The sequence below is a fragment of the Diadema setosum genome, chromosome 1 (genome assembly GCF_964275005.1).
Source record: "Diadema setosum chromosome 1, eeDiaSeto1, whole genome shotgun sequence".
Classification (NCBI taxonomy): domain Eukaryota; kingdom Metazoa; phylum Echinodermata; class Echinoidea; order Diadematoida; family Diadematidae; genus Diadema; species Diadema setosum.
In genome coordinates this window covers 19,717,988-19,741,234 of record NC_092685.1, presented here as the reverse complement: position 1 = coordinate 19,741,234, position 23,247 = coordinate 19,717,988, and the positions used below count along the sequence as shown (strand labels likewise).

The window sequence follows — 23,247 nt, the reverse complement described above, 5'->3', positions numbered from 1 at the left end:
GCTGCATCTGTGTTCATCTCTCGTCCCCCCCCCCCCCCAACAGAGCTTCAATTCCGTAATTTGCATCGTGATGACAATTTGTATAGGGTGTGTAACATGGCGAGATGCAAGTGAAGTGAATTTTTGTCATACATGTGTTGCTTCAGCATCTGCGTTGTTGTTACAATATGACACTTTCCACTTCAGCCAAGTTGCAAAGAAGGAAACCTGCATAGCAGTCACATGACCTGTCCATGTGACCTGTGCATTCCTGCTGGCTGGAAATCAGTAGATAGCTAGGACAATGAGAGGCTGTGATTTTGCTGATGAAAAGAATGTAGGAACCGGATGATGGATGATTTACAGGGGGTATTGAACAGGGCCTCATGAAAGCACTCTTCATCTTTCTGATGTGTTCTATCTTAATGATCAAGTACGAATAGCTACTCATATGGATAGCCAGAGGTGTGGAGAATCAGTAAGCCTGGGGATTGGTGTAACATCAAGATGGGGGGGGGGGAGGTGGGGGGGGGGTGGGGGGGGGGAGATAGTCACAAGGAAATAGAGACAATGTGTGATTTCCAGAGGACAAAAAATTTTACTATTCATTTGTTTGCCCTGCAGTGAGATTTGTGTGGAAATGCTCATAAATAGAGTAGTGTCATCGACATTTCCCTTTTTGTAGATGTTTGTGGAAGATATTTGATTGCACTGGTGAACCCCACTTTGGTGATTGTCCACGCTGTGCCAGCAGTTTCTTTTTTCTTTTCTTTTTTTCCCTAACTGTCTCCTTTGCGTGTCATCTGCTTGTCGTAACTTTTCATTAATTTGTACTGCAGTTCATGTTTTGTATATATCTTCAAAAAGGTCTTAAAGTAGACATACCCTTGCAACATAAATCACTTTGTGAAGTGTTATTCTTTCTTGTATTATTATAAAAGTTGTACATCCTGTGGTCAAGAAACTTAAATGATGCTAATATAAACACTATGCCACAAGATGGTTTGATGAGGAATTTCTTCTTCTTCTTTTTTTAATAACAAGGAATTAGCATCATATTGACTGAGAATGAGTTGTAGAAAGTGACATGAATATGACAGTTGGGTATGTTCCTTTCCCTTACCCCATATCACCCCACCCTCAAAAAAGTAAGAATAGAATGAAATGATAAAAACCATGTCCAGCATGAAAACATTGCCATATGTCAAAAAGCAGTGCAGGACTGACAAGTTCAAGAGTAATGGTTAATATGATTGTGCTTCAGTGATGAATGCCACGATTTTGTTGGCTGCTTTGTGTTTGAAATATCCTCATATACGTAAGTGTGATAGTCCTTGGTCAAAATATATGACTTTGAGGCAAAGTAGACGGTAAATTCGGCTGGTTAAGACACTGGATCCATGCTCTATTTTCTCTACATATGGAGAGTTTGAATGCAGAAACAGATATATGTCATTTTTCAAAGTTTTTTCAAGTGTAGACATCATCAGATTGAGAAAGAAAAAGATCTTTTCCCGTGATAATGCACTCCTTGCACAGCAAGAAATGTTTTTGAAGAAATTAAGATTATTAGATATAGGGAATTTATTTCTTTTGTTTTTAAACCGCTTCAATCTCAGTTATCTCAAGTTTATCAAAATAGATGTATCATTTTATTATGCACTAAAAGTCTTCATATTTTCATTGCACTCTATAGATGACAAAATATAACTAGGAGAAATCAAAATTTGGTCATGATACTAAATAGTTGTAGAGTCAAATCTTTGCCAATAGGGGAATATCATGCCGCATCTTACACGGAATAATGTAACTGTCAATTGGTTAACTTTCTCTTCTCTTCCTTTTTTTTTCTTCTCTCTCTACCTTTTTGCTTTCTGCTCGTGCAAAGAGTAAGTTCATTGGTCCGATGGAAAGCCTGCTGTGCAATGAATTTTATATTGAGAGACACAATGCTCAAAAGTTATTGATCACATGAATATATCTGGGGGTAGACAGGGGAGAACTAATTTGAGGTAGATGTAAATTGATAGGTAAATGTCCTTCTTGCTGACACATTAAAAGGAAAGATTGTTCATCTTAGTTGCTTTGCTCCCGCTGCACTTTCTACCGCAAGCCACCTTCCCAGAAAAGCCACAAGGAATGAAATTAGATGCTGCCCATTTTCACTCAGAGGGATTGTGGCTTGTGAATGCGCGTGACACACGCATCGCATCAGGCTGCAGGAGCGCATGATAGCGCTGCTATCCACTGTTTGCTGGTGTGAATGCGCTTGGCTAAATCTTCTCTCTAGGAGGCTCATTCTGCATGTGGGCTATGCAAACTTTCCTCCACTTTCACTACTGGGCTGGATGCGTGACGAGTTAGGCTCAGCTTGCGAAAGATAAGAGGCCCCAGACTGCGTAATTGGAAAGCGCCCTTCTCAAATACATTGTGCCGCTGGTGCCTCAATTTCACAGATATGCATCGTTTGACCGTAATCTGAAATGAATGTCAACACTGGGGCTATTTATTTGCGCTGATACTTTCGATTGATAGTGAGGCGCAGAGGAATTGATGTAAAGCTTGAAGGAAATGTAATCTGCAGTTGAAGCTTAGCGTTTATTTGTTAAATAGGTTTAGCTTTGGGCACAGTATGAAGGGAACCTAGCTATTCCTTTCTTGAAGAGATTCGGAAAGTTAAAAAAAAAAAATTGAACTGAGTTCTCATTTCATAAAAAGTTGCCTCCTGCAATTGAAATGTCAGGAAGTGATAGATCTGTGGATGGAAAAAAAAAAAAAAAAAAGAGGAAAGAATGAGTAAGCTTGTCAGGTTTAAATACCAATTGATCCCTCCACCCTTTATTTCTTAATATGTTGTGTCCCACGCCTCCTTCATCTTTTTTTTTTTTTTTTTTTTGAGGGGGGGGGGTGGGGGCGAGGGGAATTTTTTTTTCCATTTTATAGGATTTAAGACAAAGATGAAAGTATTAGGTGTTTGAACATTTTTGCCCCCACAATAAAGATTGCCTTCCTCCCCCTTATCAACTTAACAAGTCGGAGATAGCATACCAGATGTAGCCATGCAGAGATGCTAGGTGTGCATAATTTGTATGGGGGCAGAGGGTGTATCATGTCATCCACCTCTTAACTAAGCCTGTCTTTACCACTGGCTACCAAACTGCAGAAGATATCAGTTGTGTGACAGTTGAATGGGCCTGAAGGGGTTAGGCAACATTTAGACGTGCACGCTGGGAAAGGGAAGAAGCAGTTTTGTTGTAGCTTTCTGCTTGGATTGGCGGGGCAAGCATAATTTCCTGCCATTTCCCAGGCAGGTTGTATTTTGTGCATGGTTAGGCTTCAGGTAAATTCATAATGACATTTTCTTCCATTTCTCCCTCTCTCCATCCCAAGGGAAGGCTGCTGATATCTTTACCGTGCTTACCGGAACTCAACATTTTTGAGTTTCGTGATCAAGTCTACCAGCTACATGTTTGATTTGAGTGTTTTCAGAATATCACTGTTATTGTTTCAGAGTATTTGATAGAGTGCTACTGACTCTCCAAAATACATATCTTTCTTCTTCTTCTTCTTTTTTTTTTTCTCTCTCTCTGGTCTAACCTTTCAGGAACACTGCTCATATATTTGCAGTCTAATTGCCAATGGTAGTGATGGAGTTAAGGGTGTGCGCCTTGAATGTCTGTTTATTCTCGGCTCCCAGGAGAGCATCCTTCCAGCCTTCTTCACTGTGATGTTATATGAGAAGAGAAGAAGCTGAATACAATGAAAGCACATCAACCTTTTCAGCCTACTCGCTGTATGATATACTGCAGATAGAAAGCAACGTATCATCATGCAACAGTGCTTGCATGCATTAAATGTAATGTTTTATGGATGGGATATCATATATTACTCTTTTGATAAAAACAAACAACCCCACCCAAAAAAAAAAAAAAAAACAGCAAACAAACAAACTAAAGCAAGCAAACAACAACACACCCACCAATGAATTGGGGATTGTTATTTCTGCCATCTGAATTGATTGACAGAGTCTGTATTAAAAGAAAACTGCTGATACTCTGTATCTCAACTTGGGAAATAATTTTATGGTTGAGAGAATCCAGTGGAATTGTTATCATATATAAAATATGTAATACCAGAACCATAGACCCATAGTGATGGGAAAGTGAAAGGCCAAAACTTGTTGAACTCGTTTTCCTGAATTGCATCTAACTGAATCTGTTATGGTTGACATACCGGACAAGGTGTACTGGGACAATTATTGATAAAGAATGAATTGAATGCTTTTGAATTTCAATATTTTGCTGCTTTGAGCTCTCTTCACTAATTCAAAACCAATTTGATTATTTTGCCATCGTGAGGTAATGTCACTCGAGTGCTGTGGGGTAGTCCACTTCCGTGAAATCTGTTTCTGATGAAGGCAGAATTTGTGACTTTCACACACAAGCAAACACACATATATACTCTTCTCTCTGGCTCACTCTGCCTCTCTTCCTCTCCCTCCCTATCTCTCCCTCTGTCTCTCTTCGCCTGTCTTGACAGAGGCAATTTGATATATGCGTGGGAGAGTTGTATCAAACGTGTGCTTCCGTCATGGAGTAATATGATTTTCTTCGGCAGAGAGGCAAAGCACCTCTGGGCTTCATTCCCATCATTTGAACACAGCAGCAGTGACACTGGTCCCATTGCTTCAACCCGTTGAGTCCCTAGTATACTCGGGCAAGAGTCTATGGGAAATGCGCGTTGTAGCAAAATCAAACCGTCCTCTACAGGTTGAAAGGAGGTTTCTTAGCATGAGAAAATTTACCTTGTGTGTGTGTGTGTGTGTGTGTGTGTGTGTGTGTGTGTGTGTGTGTGTGTGTGTTTTCTCATCCTGTACGAGATACTGTAAATGTGGGGAGATGAGAAAAAGAGACCAGAGAAATTTTAAAGCAAACCCCAGACAGAGAGCAAAGAGTCTTTGGTCTTCTAAGCATCATCTGCTGGGTGCAACAAAATAGTTGTTTTCACCAATGTGACTTTGTTGTTACATGCCACCTCCTTTTTAATGTGTGCAAACAGCCAAAAGCTGCATGAGTCTACATGAAGGGTCAGTTGTTTTTTTGTTGTTTTTTTTTTTCAGAACTGCCAACTTCCATGTTTTTATGTATTTAGCATGTTTATCCTTCATAAAAAGAAGAAAATAACATTTTTAGATTTATTTTCCGTTAGATTATGCTGTAGCATGCTTAGAATGTCCAATTTTTGACATTTTAAACTAAAACATAATTTTGTTATCGAAGGATTTTATTTATTTATTTATTTTTATTTATTTATTCATTTATTCATTTTATTTCTTTATTTATTCTTTAAGAGTGTATCACTGCAATTTTGACCTACAAAGGGTGCCAGTCCTGGTTTTCAGGCATGTGTAAGAACATGATACCAATATGTCTCGCTTGAGTGGTGTTCAGGGACTGTTTGCATCTAGAAAGCACACAATAATTGCCGGGAAAGGGTTTCCTAGGCAGCGATAGGCAGCAATAGTCATGTGATCTGTGGTAGCATATTGCCATAGAAAGCAATGTGTGTTCCATCCTTACTGGATGTCAGAGGTTCTGGCTAGATATTGTAGTTAAATCATTAATGTGATAGTAAATGTTGAATTCTGACAGGAGCAGAGGAGGGTTTTTATTTCATTTCATTTCTCATACAAATTAGGGAACGAATTTTGTAAAGACAGAAACAAAAATTGCTCTATAAAATATGCATGTGGTTGTGTTCAAAATGAGATGTCTCCTGTCTCTTCAATTCCATTTCTTGTTAATTTTCTCCATCCCAGTACAATTGTACTGTTCAGGTTTATAGCTGAATGATGAATGGATTATTTCAAGACCTAATTAGACGTATTTGCTCTTTTGTGTGGGTCTTTCAGCTCGAAGAAAGGCACGGATTCTCCATTCAGCTCCAAGCCACGAATGGCCAGAGCCAACTCAGGCAAAGGGTCAAGGCGCAATTCCAGCGACCCCAGGCCAGAGGCTGCCGTGACAACAAACCTCGACTTCAATCCCGCAGGTGGGGTCACATTCCGCGACAATGCCACGTCGGATGTGAGCATCATCGGCCACGGCTTTGGGAGCGGGCGGGCTGGAAATCAGAGAGATGTGGATCCCTCAGAGAATCATCACAGTGGCAGGGTACAAAATCCAAGGGACAGGAAAAGAACCAAAGGTAAGAAATTTTGATACTTTGGAGTTTTTATTTGCTTGTTTGTTTGTTTGTTTGTTTGTTTTGTTTGTTTGTTTTTTGTATGTTTATTTATTTATTTTGTTCTTATTTTTATTTTTTGGTTTTGGGTGGGGGGGGGGAGGGAGGAGTGGGAAGGGGCAACATTGTTCAGTAATATATGTGAGAGAAGTCTTGATTTGGCTCATATTTCATGCCATTGAGTAGGGAAGAGGAAATTTGTTCACCCTCATCATGTAGAAGATAACCTATCGTATTCCTATAAACAATTCTTTTAATTTGCCTTTTTTTTCTTTAATCACAAGTAGAAATAGTTAATCATTAAATAGAGTAAGATACAGTTTCATTTTGAATGATGTAGATTAATCAGCTGGAACTTTGAATGCTCATTGGTATCTTCATGTCCATACAACTTCCATACAACATGTTGGCATAGAATCAGATTCCATTTTATAAACTGCTCATACACAAATGTTGTATTATGCTCAACCACAGCAAGCAAAGTCTGTCGCATGGCTTCAACAGCTGTATCAAAATGTGTGCACCAGTACGTTACTTAGACACAAAATTATCTCGCCTTTTGTAGATTTCTGTTTCAATGTGATACCAGAGCAAAATCTGAAGTATGCAAAATCTCTTTTCTGAAATTTTGTCCATGTAGCTTGAAGCTATTACTTACATCGTGTATATAATTAGTCAGAAAATTGACTGAGCATAAACAAATGAACAGAAAAACAAATCTGTTCTATTAAGGAGTTGAAGTGTGTAGTGAAGGTAAATAGTTTGTGGCATTATCTTTTTTTTGGGGGGGGGGATGGGGGTCAGATTTTGCTGACAATTCTTTGAGCTGCTTTTTTTTTTTTTAATTTTTCTAATTTCATTCAGTGGAGTTGTTCATTTCAGTGTTTTCCCCTTTGTAAGTTTGATACATTTTTGTTGGACATGACCATGAATTATCAAGAAAATTTAGAGAGACAATTTTGTTAATAAAGGGGGTGGGGGAGATTGTGAAATCTGAAATGCTTCAGATTGATTTCTCCCATAATCTTTGAGGGGCGTTAGGATCCCCCTTTTTTTCTTTATACTCATCTACTTCCAATGGAGGTTTAATGAAAGTGATATTTCATACTGATTTATCTGTATCTCCAGTAGCCTTGTCTGTCTGTGCATCCTCAGCTGTTATAATGAAAACAAACTGAATACTCTGATCAGCATGCCAGAGTCCCCAGAATGCCATTTTAATGTGACTCTGTCTGCCGATGTTTTATCAGCAAGGCTAGAGTGCTTCCCCCTCTCTGCCTCCCCACCCCCCTCCCCTTAAAGGCATAATTTACCATTTGCAGATGAAACAAAAACCCAGCATTAGTTCTTTAAACAAGTTCTAAAATGTGAGTTGGGGATAGAGACAACCATTGTAGAAATTTGAATCCTTATAATTGATGTTCAGTATTGTTAAATACACAAAATGTGAACAGCAGTTATGATGAAAATGTTTCTAGACTAAACCATTTACAGTTACAATTTATCTAGAAAAAATACTGATATCTCCTTATGTTTAGGCTTTATTGCGAAAAATTTATATGGTAGGACCTTTTGTGATACAACAGATCTACACATATGCATCAAATGTGATATCTTGAAGATTTTTTAAAATCACTGCTCCCAAAGGTAAACAGGACATTTAACTGATATAGTCATGATGCTGGAAGCAAAGAACTTGTCAGCTTCCTTCACCCTCTAGGAACTACTAACCGATAAAATACCTTTGACATCTTGTACTGTGTAGTTGCGAGTGGTGTAGGATGAATTCAGTTACATTAAAAAAAAAGGAAAAAAAAAAAGAGAGAGCATCTTTGGAAGATTCAGTGTAGAAATTATTCCTGTCAAAAGAGGGTGGAGTTTCTAAACTAATTCCTGTGCTCAGGTTTATTCAACTCAATGTCTGTCCCCATGGTTACATCAGTTACATTACATGTATGTCATCGTTTGAAGAAGAAATCAGTGCTACACTTGTGGGGAGAGAGAGTGCACATTCTAAACTGATTCCTGTACGCGGATTTATTCTACTCAATGTCTGTTCTCATGGTTACAGCAATTACATTACATGTATGTCATCGTTTGAAGAAGAAAACAGTGCTGCACTTGTGGAGAGAGAGTGCACATTCTAAACTGATTCCTGTACGCAGATTTATTCTACTCAATGTCTGTTCCTATGGTAACATGAAATTGCATTATATCATTATCTGGAGGAATACAATTACTGCTATTCTTCCTTTTCTGCAGTGATCAAAGAGAGTTTCAAGGGTTGGGTCACATATTTTTTTTTCTTATGGATTGTCTTATCAGTATTATGCATTTATGGTGTATATATTTTACCATTCAGACAGTGATAACCGAAGCTCTAGTCCTAGAGAGAACTCCTGTTTTATTGTGATCATATGTGTGTGAGTTGAAATTAAGGGTACACACAGTCCCCTATTAAATGATTCAACAAAGGGTTGCCCACCAAGTGCATTTCTCAGTATAGAATTTTGCACTTTTAACAGATGCAGTGACATAAGGCAGGCCGGGACACTAACTTCTTTCTCTAGTGGTTTTTTAGTGGAAATTTACGTGGTCTAAAGTATGTGATATATTGAAATTCAGTTTGAATTTTAGCTGCCCAATTGGGCCACCAAAAGATAGCCTTCTTTTTTCTTTTTTTTTGGTAGCCCGACATTAATTTTTAGTGGCCTTTGGCCACTGGGCCACTGCTATTGCTGAGCCTTGTGTAAGAATTTTGAATGATTATCAATGATTTCTAGTCTTCACAAAGAACTGGACTCACAGCAGTATGATTTGGTTCAGACAAAAATTGTGATGGCATTAATTGCTCTCCTATTTATATTTTCTTTTTGAAGAAGAGATGAGGAATTTTTCTTTCCAGGACAAGGGGATGTTTTGTGATGATTGAAATAAATGAAATACATTTACCAAACAGTATTTTTGCCTTTTGAATGACATTTTTTTCCCCCGAATTTTTATGTGTGTGTTTTTATCAAATTGTGTTAGGTATATTCATGTTTAGATATGATAGCTTCAGAGGCATGAAGAGTAATGCAGAGGTTGTCAAAATCCAGCCAGTGAGGAACTAGAATTAATGAACTGACAAAATTAAAGGGTTCTCCAGCATATTTCAGATGACATGTCAGACATTTTTAACCTACAAAAGTGGAAAAGCAGACCACCAGGATATCACTTTCTTTGCCCAAATTCTTCACCATATCATCATCGCTAGCTCTCCTTGTTTGTGTAAATTGTTTTCTCTGTCATTTTGTTGCTATTTTCCTGCTACACAAGGATGAAATCTACACTCTTTACTGAACTGTAACTGCTGACTATGATCAGTGATGCAACACAATGTATAGCATGTATAGTCATGGAGTTTGTTGTCAGTGGCTAAATTATTTGCATCATCATCTGATGTGATTAGCCATGTACCCAAGCAGATAATGAATGATGGATGATAATGACAGACATGCAGATAATTTGTGCCATGCCCCAGTGTCATCATTGCTTGTGCATGTGTCGTTGATTGCCATCAGCACACTATTCATTGAAAGTGAGTAGCTGTCCTTCACTGGTCGACATAATCAATCCAGGGATTACTTAGAGCGTGTTTCTACTGAGCGACGAAAATTCGAGGTGATGCCAGCCGATGTGTGGTGATACCGGCCGATGCCGGCCGATGCCGGCCGATGCCGGCCGATGCGTGGTGACACCTCAAATTTTTCCTCAGTAGAAACAGATCGGGTAGTGGCCGATGCCGGGTGATGCGAGGTGCTCCGTCGTCCACCTATTGAGGTGGTCGATGCGTGGTGACGCGAAGGACGATTCTCAGTAGAAACACACCGGGTAGCGAAATTCGTGGTGTATCGGACGTCTAGAATTTCTCCCCGCGCTTTTCAATCGGTTCATCGCACTCACTCCTTCGACACATGTGTACAAAATACGTGTGTACACACAGCGACCGTGTTCGCATCATGCTTTGTTTGTACCAACTCGCTTGTGTACGTGTTATAGGCCCTATACGTTACATTACATGTGAATTGTGGCATTCATCGTCTATTGTTTGCGTGATTAACAGCCTAACTTATTGCATTACTAAGCCCTCATCACTTACTTTGATTTTATTCCGCGTAATTTCATTTTATATTGTCTCGAATCGCGAGAGTACCACATTAGTATGTCGCAGCCTTGAGAAAATCTCAACTGGACCCTCGATCTCCAAAGATTTCTCATCAGTCAGTGGCAGGATACCAGTATGTTAGTTCGGGGTATATTGGATGGGGAGACGAAGAGAAATGGCTTATCAAAAAATAGCCGACGCAGTAGCAAAGCAGGCAGGGTTCGGATCGTAGCGCGCGTGACCCAATCTGTGACTTAAAAATACCCGACTTCCGGAATCGCCGCATTTGCACGTCACCTTTGCATCACCTCGTATTTTATCGCTCAGTAGAAACAGCTCGACTGGTCGTAAAATACGAGGTTGCGTTGGAAAAAATTCGTGGCGATGCCAGGGATGTGAGGTGCTCTCAGTAGAAACACGCTCTTAGTAGCTGCCACTATTAGGCCATCACCCCCCTCCCCCTTATTTTTTTTAATCACTTTTCCACATCCTAGCTGAAGTGATGCAGAATAATCTTGTAAAAGCAGTCCCTCTTGCAAAATACACCACTGTCTCAAATGTTGGTGGTGCACTTTTTTTAACGTAGAAGTTTTGGTTAGTATGTGTTGTATTATTTTTTTAATTGCCCCACCCATCAGAATCTTTGCCTACATGATCTCACATCTCGGTAGTTTGGTTTGTGTGGTTGTTATCAATTACACTACAACTAGTGCTCAGCAGGCAGTGAGTAATGTGCATGTTTTTACCCGAGGAGAGAGATCTGGCATGGCATTGTCTCTTCCAGAAGGTGTGATCCACTACGATGCGTCCCTTCTCCCTCATGTCAAGTCTCCACTTATTCTGCACATCTGCAGATGCAAAGAGTGCTGTAATATGATTTCTACCTCCCTCTCTTTTGTGTGCGTGTATTCAGGCTCGGTTCTGTCGCCACTGTCTATGGCCTCCACCCAGCATCCAGGGGGAGTCGATCTGGATGATAATGGAGCGTTGGTCGGAGAAGATTTCGCCATGGTGATAGGCAAGGGTAAGACTTCACTCTCATCTTTATGAAATGTCTCCCTGGGTCATGTTTCTTTATGTGACTTTCTACCATTTTCTTGAGTGTTAACCCTATTCTAACTGGGGGGGGGGGGGCCCCCCTCGACGTTTCGCGCCACGATTCCGCAACGCGCAAAGATTTTGCCGCGTCGTTTCATGACTTTTTTCATTTGAGTCTCCTGCATATTTTGAGACCAAATTTGCGACTTCCGGGTACACCGTTCTGAAGTTATGCAATGTTTTGCATATGCATGTCAACCCGAAAACCGCTCAAATTCATGATTTCATGTGCAAATCCAATGCAAACTGTGGTTTTTTGTTTAATTGATATAAATTAGATTATTTCAACTTTTAACCATTGAAATAAATCAATTCTAATGTAGATAAGCTTGAAAAAGTGCCTCCAACAAATTTTGGCAAAAAAACAATAGAAAACAAAAGATCGAAAAAACAATAAAATACATAAGAAATTAACAAAACAATAAAAACAAAAGAAAATGATTTTGATTGCGCTATTTTTTTACAAGAAAATTGTTTGATGTGTCTTGAGGAACTCTGACACAAAAATTTAATAATCCTTCAGTCTTTTTGATGGAGTTATAGGTGAAAAGATGATTTCATGCGTTAATTTGCATAATTAATTTATTAAAAAATATAAAATCAAAATTTTTTTATTGCATGACCATGTAATCTTGTAGTTGACATCCGGCTCTATGTTCAGGCAAAATTTTGCGGCGATCGCGCGATTGGCGGCCGAGATCTGAAGGGGGGTCAAATTGACCCCCCCCCAGTAAAAACTTGGTCTCAAATAGCCCAGTTAGAATAGGGTTAATGGTTATAACATCATTAATATTTGACTTAGGCTTTTGCTGTTGTTGGCTGGAGGCAGGAAATTGACAGGCATTTCTGCCAGTACATGTTTGCACTATTTGGAGCAGAGCTGCCATCTAGGTCTACTAAAGTGCAGGGAATTTTGACTTGTTTGAAATGGGAGGGGGAAGGGGGTTTAAGACCACCTTTTCAAAGGTACCCTCAATGAAGCTTCAACTATTTTATTTATTTATTTTTTTTTTTTTACATATGGACTTCTCCAGACTCATTAGTAGCAAACATTTACTCACAACAGTTATTTCAATAATCATAGGTGTAAGGCAGCCACAGAAACATTGATGTGTGATGGCGGCAGAAAGGGAATAAACAGATGTACTGCTGTCACTCAGCTCAATGTCCTACCATGCTCTACAGTTCCCCGTCTGTGCTTGATTTAGGTAGACCCCATCATCAGAGCTGCTGTGAATTAGTATAGTGAAAACAGTGATATTGATTCACTGATTCTACCTATCACAATGGCAAATGCTATTTGGTCGTAGACCAATGGCAGTGAGGTTTGATGACATTACATGTAGATCCATAGTATGAGAGAATCATAACCTGAATCACAGATGATGGCATGACTAGGTGATCAAAAGTTTAAAAGACAAAATTGACCCTCAACCAAAATTGCGCCACATATTCAAAAATGGCCCAGACTGGACCAAAGCAACTTGAGGCCAACGTCAGTCTTTGTTTAGTACTATTTACACCTTATTTGGAATAGCATTGACAGTGACCATGTGATGATTTTTTTTTTAACTATTAGCAGCAATATAACAAATAGGAACAAGGCATAAATCAAGTGTTGCGAGTTTAACTTGATGTCAGTGTTAATCAATTGAATATCGATGCATTCCTCAGAAGGTAATACCCTACAAATCCATGTAATATTGCACTGCCAAGCGTCATTAGGGCATGCTCATTTATGTATTGTATAGGCATTAGGCTTGAAATGCAAGCATCATATTCCATTTGAAGCAGCAAGCTGCAACAACTGAAATCTCCCCTTTAGACTTTAACATATTCCTTTGAAACTCCAGGCTAGATGTAGGGCATAATTTGGGAAGGAATGGTAAATACACATTTAAGTGAGCAACTGCAAACAATGCAAAGTGTGGAGTTTGCTCATTGCCCTAAAGTCAATTATGTTTGATTGCCCTTCTTGACCATTTAAGCTTGTCTAGATTAACATCAATTTTTACAGAGAGAGGAGGCATTTTATCATTGTGTGCTTTACTCTTCATGCGTGCTTCACTCTGCAATTTATTAACTGATTTTAATTGGTAACAGAATGGGTAATGAAAGTGATGAGGTAAAACTGATATTACTCTTTGTATAGGTGGGTATGGGGGGTGGAATTGGTAGTGATAATCTGGGTACCCGCGATGAAAAACGTAGAGTTTTAATTTTCATGGCTAATCAAACCTTCAACTGATGTGGAAAATTTCACCCTCATTATGATCAAGGACACCTATTTGGATTGAAATATAATGTTAATTCTATTAAAAAAGAAAAATATATATATATATTTATTTTGTAAAACGTGTAGGTTGAATCTGCATCACCAGTTTTACATCATGTTACAGAGTTGGAAGTCTGGCAGTAGTAAAGTAGGTAGAGAAACCTCTGTTTGATGATATTTGTAGAGGTTTTTTGTGATTTTTTTCACTCAGGTTTGAATATGCTTGTAGAAATTTCTACGTTGTAAGCACTATATAGTCATAATCTCTTTCTTTCTTTGTGTGTTTTTTTGCTGATGTTCATCTTATGAAAACATTACACCTTTAATGTAATTTGACCGGTATTTATTACTTCTGTGTGATTACATTTGACTGTAGGTATCGCTTAGGCATATGCAGCCACAGTAAATGATATATGTGCTGTGTTTTGTCAGCAAAACAAATATCATTGTGTCTGTAGAAGGGAATGATGGATGCGGGGATGAAAACACACAATGCTAGAATAAAGCTGCATCACATCTAGAAGAACAGTGCTGTTTTAAGAAAATCTAATAAAGCATTCTCGGATGCACAAGTGCAGAAATTATTCTGCTGCATGATCTGTCTCATTCCGCTGTACACTCAATATGTGAAAATATAAATCGCATCGGTGATCATGTACAGCCATTGCAGCGGTATTTTCTGCTTGGAAACACTTTGTAAAGAGAAAAGGTACTTTAAGACATGTGGCACCAAGAACTTTTGTCTGTATGTGTTTGTGTAGTTTTGTTGCATGTTTCTTACAGTATTTGTTTGTAAGGGTATCTGTTATATAGCCCTCCATCTTTTGTTTGAATGGAGTATTATCATAATATTTGGGGCTGTCTAAATCTTCTTTCGTATATATCATTGTCCCATTCTACATCCAAACCTTCTACCAACCATTCTGTATGCCGAGTATTTTGCGAAGTTTTTTTTTTTTTTTTTTTTTGCGAATTTTGCGAGTCAGGTGCAATTTGTGAAATTAAAGTGATAATATAGTATTGGTGGAGATGAGGATTGGGCTTTTAGCTTTTTTGCAAGATACCAAGAAACCACTTATAAAATGATACAGAGCATGCCATTCTAAGAGGATTTCAAAGTTTATTAGATGAATATGGGCTTTGGAATGGCTGAGACATCCAAAAACATAATAAAACAAAGCGATCCTAATAAAAGGTGGGTCCCACCTTTTACTGCGATTGCTCTGTTTAGGATATCTCAGCCATTTCAAAACCAATTTTCATCAAATAAATGTTGAATCCATCATGGAATTACATGCTTTTTCACATTTCACATGAGGTTTCTCATTATCTTATCTAAAAATGTTAGAAATCTGAAATTATGTCTCAACCAAAACTATGCAATCCCTTTACAGACACACAAAAGAATTGACTCTGATCTTGATATGAATGTGACGTTTGGTTATGCACATTTCTCTGTTAAGCTCAGTACTCCACGATAGCAAATTTAACCACTCGCAAAATCATTGGGAAGTCCCAATTCACAAAAATTTATACTTGCTATTGAATGGCGTATGCAGTAACATCACCCTGCATGGCCAAAGGGCCTAGAAAATTGCAGCTACCATTACAGCTTCTTGGGATTAAATGCTCAAATCTAAATATGTGTCGGGTCATGTCTTGATGCCTTAAGCCATTGCAATTTATCCCAAGGCTTTAAACTCGTTAACCCTCTTGCAACCCTGAAAATTTTGATTTCGTTCAGAAGATGGGCTGTTGTAGTGTAGGTAATTCAGACCTTTCCTCAGAATAATAAAAGTAGAAACTACAATGAAGGCAGAAACAATACCATAGATTTCCTATTAATTCATTTGGACAACCCCCCCCCCCCCCAACATTTCAACCATTATTCTTGGTACAAACGGGAGCGTACTCTAGAGTGACATGGAGTTTAATAGTTTTTCATTTCTTTCTTATAAACTCTAAGCCATATTTCCATAAGATTGCATGCACAATTGTGGGAGACATTATTCTTCAACTGTTCAGCCAAAAGGATACAATCTTTAACTGTATATGCCTTCAACAACAGAAAAAAGCATCTTTAAAGATTTGGTTCTTTTGCCCATTATGTTTCTCTTGTTTTGATTTCTTTCCTTAATTTCCACATTCTGTCAGTCTTGTTTACTTTTCCTCCATGCTTTTCTTTGTTACTTTCAACAGTGTTTTATGCCCACTCCTTTGGTTTTCACCATTTGCAATGCTGCATGTTTCTCCTTCTTACTCAGCACTTCATGTTGCTCAGGACTGATTTTCAAGTATCTCTTTCCACGATTGCATCCCCCCCCCACCAGTCTTTATTTGCTGTTCCGTAATCTAGAACCTCTTTATGTCTCTTGAATCCTCTCATTATCAGACAGTCATCCATCTCAGATGAGGTGACTGAGGGTAGGGCAAATTGAGAGGCGCGCCAGTCGATTTGAACGGTCTCATTTGGTTCCGTCTGCACTGCATTTAAGAACATACTCTGTGCATGTGTGGCGCAGGGCCATCAATTCCAATACATTAGGAGCTCGCAGGTCCCCGGGAGAAGTAGATGGGATGTAGTTAAGATTGAAATGAGGTCGCGAGGAAAACCGAAGCTGGATACCACTGCACGAGCACATGCCTCATGGCAATCAAAAATGACACTTTTTACCAAGGTGTGCTAGGTAATGAGGAGCGCCTCATTTCTACACTAATTGTGATAGGTGGTGATGCAATATGGGTGCCATGCTGGTGTTTTAAAAAGCTATGTGCTCTATGTTGCTTATATCTATAATTCACAGGGAAATTAAGACAGCAGTTTCCTATGCATATTAAAGTTTGACTGTCCCTCACATTTGTTCTTGTTTGTGTTTGTTTTTTGTGCAAATTGCAGGAAATATGTGATTTGCAAAAGAATACTTTTAAGTCATTTTAGTCAGGTAATCTGGGGCACAGAATAAAGCAGATGTACCATGGTATTCCTTTCATTGCTCTTGATGTCCATGCGAATGAATACTTCCAGACTGATTTTTTTTTCACTCAGATGCCAAGAGCAGTTGCATTAACCTACTCCGCTTGAGTTTTTAATGTTCAGATATTTGCCAGTTGTAACATGCATTAGTATTAGGAAAGCAGCCATCTTGAACTCTTCTGGAAAAATATTTTTTTCTCATGTAAGATCTCAGACTCCTTGTTATAATGAGATACCCTACTTATTGTATGTGCTCTACACTGTCAAAGATAAACAATACAGCTTCATCCATATATAGTATGTACTCCACACTATCTATCTATGCATCTTATCTGCATGACAAAACGAACAGCAGAGTAAAACATTCTTAAAATCTTATTCTTTTTTCAGATATTGGACAAAGGTTTGTTTTTCCATGTTATTTGTAAAGGTTATTGGTTAAACTGATGTGATACATGTATCACATATTTTTTATGCCTCCGCCACAAAGTGGTGCTGGAAGCATAATGTTTTCGGGTTGTCCGTCCTTCCGTCCGTCCATCTTTCCTTCCATCCGTCCTTCCATCCATTCGCAATCAGTTTTGTGGACAGTGTAACTAAAAAAAAAAAAACGCTTGAGGTATCCTAATGAAACTTTACATGTATATGTATGAGTAGGTAAAGTTGTGCCTATCAACTTTTGGGTGCACATGCTCAAGGTCAAAAGGTCAAGATCAAATGTTCAACATTTCACTATTTCCCCCATATCTATGCAATGCCTGAAGGTATTTTCTTGAAACTGAGTTTGTACATGAACTACCAAATGAAGATTCTCCCGAGAGTTTGGGGTCATGAGGTTAAAGATCAAAGGTCAAAGGTCATATGAAAATGTTCAAATATCACTTTTTTCTCCATATCTTGCAAATGGTTTGAGGTACCTTCTTGAAACTTATATGCATGTACTGATTGACAGTGATTATTTAGGGAAATCTGGGGTCATAGGTCAGAGGTCATGGGTCAGAAATCAAGGTCAACTCAAAATTTCACCATTTCCCTCATATTTATGCAATGCCTGCAGCATTTTTGTTGAAACTTAATATATATTAACCCAACAGAGATTTCTGGAAAGTTTTTTGCCAAAAGGTCAAAGGTCAAGTGAAAGTACTAAATTTTACTTTCACTTTCACCTTATCTTGAAAGTGACTCAAGGTATCATTATGAATCTTAGTACATGCATGTTCTACCTGACAGTGATTCTACTGGGAATTCTAGGGTCAAAGGCCCAGTTAAAATGCTATCATTTTACGACTTAATATCGAAATTACATTTTTCCCCCATACCTTGAAAATTACTCAATGCATAAACTTATAAAAGGGTCAAAAGTCAAGTGAAAATTCTCAAATCCCCAAATACCTGCAGTTGTAGACAATATAGCCATTCATCCAATTAAATCTAGTTCAAGGAAAGTGAACATTCAACACATTTGTGACAAACCTGTCATTTTGATATTTTACCAATTATGTTAAACTGTCATCACGCATTGTTCAGATGTACTATAGAATTTATGAGGAGAACCATGCATGCATTATGGCGGAGGCATACCAGTCGCCATAGCGACAGTTATAGTTCTCTTAATATAAATTTGATTGGGACACATTTTCATGATAATATCTGTGTCAGTGTAAAGTATTGGTGTACACATGAGTGCATCTTCAGTTCGTGCTAAAGTCCCAACTTTAGTACCTAGTATTGATAAAAGAGATGGATTATCTGGATTCTATGAATGAATAAACATGTATAAACAAGATTCATACCTGTAATAATTAGAATGATTGCACTTTGATTCTTGATCTACTTGAAGAGCAGGCTTATCTTCAAAATAAAAGAAGAAAAATCAGGCTTAAATGTGAACTACACTTACTACTAGTTTCTGTCAGCTTATCACTTCAATCTGCTGTTACTGTCTCTAGTACTGCTTCAGTATCACACCTTTATGTGTGATCGACTCATTTACCTCTCACTCAGTGCAGGTAGTGACAGCGTAGGAGTGAATTGCAGGGTAATCAAGAAGACAGAAAAGAGAATGCGTGTGTGTGTCAGTAATAATGGGGAGTTGATCTATGGATGATGATTATAGTGCTGATGCTCTCCATTCAATCTTTTGACCTTTGCGTGCAGACATGTTGAAGTTGTGTTGCCATAGTGATACCTTGAGTCTCAGTGGGATGATGTAAGACACAGGTCTCATTCTCTTTGGGATGTCTATAATTGTTGAGATTCGTCATTTTCTTGTCCATTGCGCCTCTTCCTTCCTGCTGATTTACAGACAGGAAATATCATTTCTGAGAATTGGCGCTTTTGCACGGATAATGTTCATGTTCCCTTTTGATTTTACGCCACTACCATCACTGCAGGTGTCTTTGGTAGCGAGGCCAACGTAGTGGAGTATCCCCGAGCCAACAACGCGGACAAGACGCAGCGGCGGAGGTCGGACGATCAGCAGGGGGATGACCTGCCCGAAGTCATCGGCCACCAGTACAAGCAGAACCTGGACTACGACAGCATGGAAGAGGAGGTGAGTCTCTGTCCCCAGTGGAAAGCTGCATTCACACTCCATAGTGATCGGTATTTGTTTGATGATGCAAAATTTCATTTTCTTTGCCACTGTTCACGTGTGCCATTTAAAAAAAAAAAAAACACAGAAGGAAAAAAAAAGTCACTGAGCTGCAAATGATGGAGTTTGACTATCCAGAGTGTGCATGACGGGAGCATGACCATGGGTACCTGAGTATGGAGACCTAGTTATATATACAGTTCGACCTCGATTATCAGGCCATGTCGGGACCGGTGCTCATCCGGATAAGCGAATTGGCCGGATATGGGAGACACAATGTTAATGTATATAGCTGCCGTCCAAGCTGCCGTCTCAGTGCACTGGCAGCTAGGCAGATAGCGTACCCAGCAACGGTGGTGTTATCTATGCTAGCCTGCGCAAAATTGTAGTCCCTTCTTCACAAAAATAAAGTATATCTTTATGTGAAAATCACACATGTTTTACCTCATTAGATATTGAGAAACCTATCATGCACATCTTATGAAATGAGTGAAATAGATCCATGAAAGTCGCTGCTTTTCTCAATTTTTGGATGAAAAAAAAAAGTCCTTCACTGCGTAAACGCGTCCGAATAATAGAGATTTCCGGATAAAAGGAGGCCGGATAATCGAGGTTGAACTGTATTTATTTTTATTTTTCTTCTTCTTCTTCTTCTTTGTGAGTTCACACACAGGATTTAACCGTTTTTGCATTATGTTGTAAAAATCAATTGTCAAAGACTGTCAGTTTTTGGTCTTTGTTTACGGGCCTGAAGACTGCCCTCTTCCTCTCTGGCATCCAGTTGTTGGTGTGAGGCGGCACGGAATCCACCTGCCCTCGTGCTCAAACCCGACACCTGTCGTTGCAATCAGTGGCACAGCACAGATTGCTGGTAATTTCATTACAGCAGCCTTGCCCTTTGGGTCGCTCTTAAGGTGCAGCAGCAAACTATAAGACATTAAGATCTCGCCTTCAAGGGGAAAAGTAAAAAAGAAAGCGAGAGAGAGAGAGAGAGATGGGGAGGGAGGGAGAGTGTGTGCATGTCATGTGAATCAAGAGTTGGGGAGAAATGAGACAGTAAAGTACGGAACACCTTACAGGAGATATTTGTCACATTCACACTTTGTATTCACATTTTGCAGAAGTGTATTCTTACAGAGAAAGTAGAGAGTAAAAATCACATAGGGTTATGCTGTTTGAAAGATGCCGTGTAATAGTCTTGACTTATTCTGTTACCAATCAAATGAACAAAATTTATGCTCAAAGTTTCTTGCGAGCTTTCCTAGCAAAAAAGGCCTACAGCTTGCTTTTCTTCTTTTTTTTTTGGGGGGGGGGGGGGGAGGGGGTAGAGAAAAACAGACAATAGAATACTTTCATGTGAACTGAGTGTGAATGTGTCCATATGAAATGAGGTAAATTTCTTATTTCGTTGGTTTTTTTATCGTGAACATTTCCCTTGTGTTCTTATCTTTTATATGTGTGTATTTTTGTGTTTTATGTGTCTAGGTGTGTTGTGATTGTGGTATTTGTGAGGACCTATACATCTGTTTGTTTGTTTGTGTGTGTGTGTGTGTGTATGTGTGTATTTTGCAATTTGTTATATTTGATGATTTGGAGCTTTGCACAATCATCAGTGATAAAAAAAAAATATCTGTCAGAGAAAAGTTTACAAAATAAGGGTGAAAATATGAATCATTAATGACCCTATTAGCTAAACAACGGAGGTCACTCTCATTTGTCTTCTGAAATCTAAGCAGTGTGTTGTGTGATGTGTTTCGAGTACCCCTGCTGTCATTATCTCATTTCATTCTGTACTTGATATGTGCACACTACATCATGGCCAAATTGACCAAAATTACAGTATAACAGAGTTAATGGCTGTCAGTCATGGTGTTGATGACTAGAAAGTGTATCACGGCCAAAAACTTCTGCTTTCCTTCTATGCAGCAAGGTAGTAGCATTGGACGTCAAAGTCATTTGTGCAATTGATGAAGCATATCTCGAGTGGGCAGGAAGTTATGAAGGGGAAATGAAACAGGTTATTACCCATTTTACAGTAATATATTCTCTGAAGGTTTTTTCGTAAGCAGATAAGGATTAAAGTAGAAATTCAAAGCGACGGCTCAATTTTTGTAATTAGACATCAATGAGAAGCTTACATGTAGAAGTCATAGAATGTAATGAGATGACGTTCCGTCACTTGAACTATTCTAGAAGATGCCAAACGGTCACAGAAATCAGGCATTCTGGTAGAGCCTGAATACCCCCAATTCGTCAAGAAAGCCGCACGTTTCGCCTGATGTCACGCACTGGATTTGCGAACTCTGCTCGGTGAATTTGTGTGCATGTCAATGGAAGCACTACGTGTCTCTCTGGCTGTATATTTTCTTATTGCAAGCTTGAATGGGGTCAATTTTAACTTGTACAACATAAGCAACAATGGAGGAATCTTTCTTTTCCCACCTTTTATTCTACTTTTACTCATATTACTCAAAATCAAGAGATTTAGACGACTACTGCACAGTCATTTTCTTACGTCTTTGATGTTAGTACGTCGTAGTTTATACGAGTCATATAAACCCTCTAACACAAAATCATGAAGATGGAAGGAAAAAGATTGGTAACTGATCATGTAATGATATGTGTAATGATGAGCAGACTTCCTAAAAGCGACAAAATATAAAATAAAAGGAGATTTTAGACGTATTCAACTGTGATATTTGCTGCAGATCAGGCAGCTCGTGATCTCATGTAGGCGATATTAATCCGCACAGTGATGCGGCTGTGCACTGTTCGGGCGAAAACCAGCTGACAGCGCTTGCTAAGCATGATGTGCGTAACACGTGCCTCAATTGGTATCAAGGAGGTGTGAGTCGGCAAACGTAACCTCGCACCACATGTTTCTGCTTGGCATGTGCTTGGTGACTTGACTGAATCGAGTGGGGGGGTTAGTCTAATTCCTCAGTTACGTTACTTTGTCTTGATGCTTTACGAGGAAGAAAAAAAAAACACACGATAGACTCGTTGATCAGAGTAGGCCTGATTTCAGTAACTACAGAGTTCAAATTTTTAGCATTGACGTGCAGATCGCACAAGGGAGGTTCTGATCACACGATTGTGCTGGTACATTGTGTATCTCGGAGTGGGCCCCCCTAACCAGAAAATTCTCCACAAACTGTAACGGATTGATACAGCATGATGCAACTGTGACAGCTCTTTTTCAATGAACTTGCCTTGGCGTACGAGTATGACCTCTCACATTTTTTTAAAGACATGTGATTTAGTTTTTCTACTAAAGTGAATGTTTCAACTTTCAAATACATGAGTCGACAGTAGTGTTCAGTCCAATATAAGAAATATCGAACTCTGGCATTTGCAGTAGGTCCTATAGGGGACTCTTTACATTAGACTAGCATCTACCCATTCCTTCTCTCTTCCAAGAACTCCCACCAAGATAATGGTCCATATACAGTATGTTGTGATCCAACATGGGAAAGTAAAATGATAGTTCAAAAGAGGCAGTTCAAAGAAAAAGCACATTAGGGCAGAAAAAGGGAGCCAATTGGATGAGGAGAGACCTCAGACCTATTGCTCGGGACCTGAAATAAATGGTAACACACAAGGGTCATACACTTCTCTCCGCGATAAGAGCTGACAGTTCAGCAGCAGAACTTCACTACTTGGAATCCCTGCATGATAGTACGGTGGGAATCTTCATTCATTTGCTGCATATCCATGTAGCGAGTTCATGCTTACGCAATCGGCGCACACACAAGACACACAGTCACAAATCCCGCAGATATACACGAAGTGAACAAATGCTCACAACTATACACACACGCATACACACACACTCATACACACACACACCAATCAGCGCACTGCATGCTGTTGACAGCGGGTTAGAGCGGTGGCATGTGACTACCGGACCTGCTTCTTGAAGGAACGGAGCCGAAATG

General features: G+C 39.1%; 1 protein-coding gene across 1 annotated transcript in view; it reads left to right on the top strand.

The window, feature by feature from the left end:
* Window positions 1–23,247, top strand: part of LOC140234649 (TOG array regulator of axonemal microtubules protein 1-like) — an 80,446-nt gene that overhangs the window by 40,257 nt on the left and 16,942 nt on the right. The window contains 3 exon segments of the mRNA XM_072314685.1: window positions 5,891–6,186; window positions 11,283–11,393; window positions 19,110–19,270. Of these exon segments, the coding sequence (XP_072170786.1) occupies window positions 5,891–6,186; window positions 11,283–11,393; window positions 19,110–19,270 (568 nt within the window).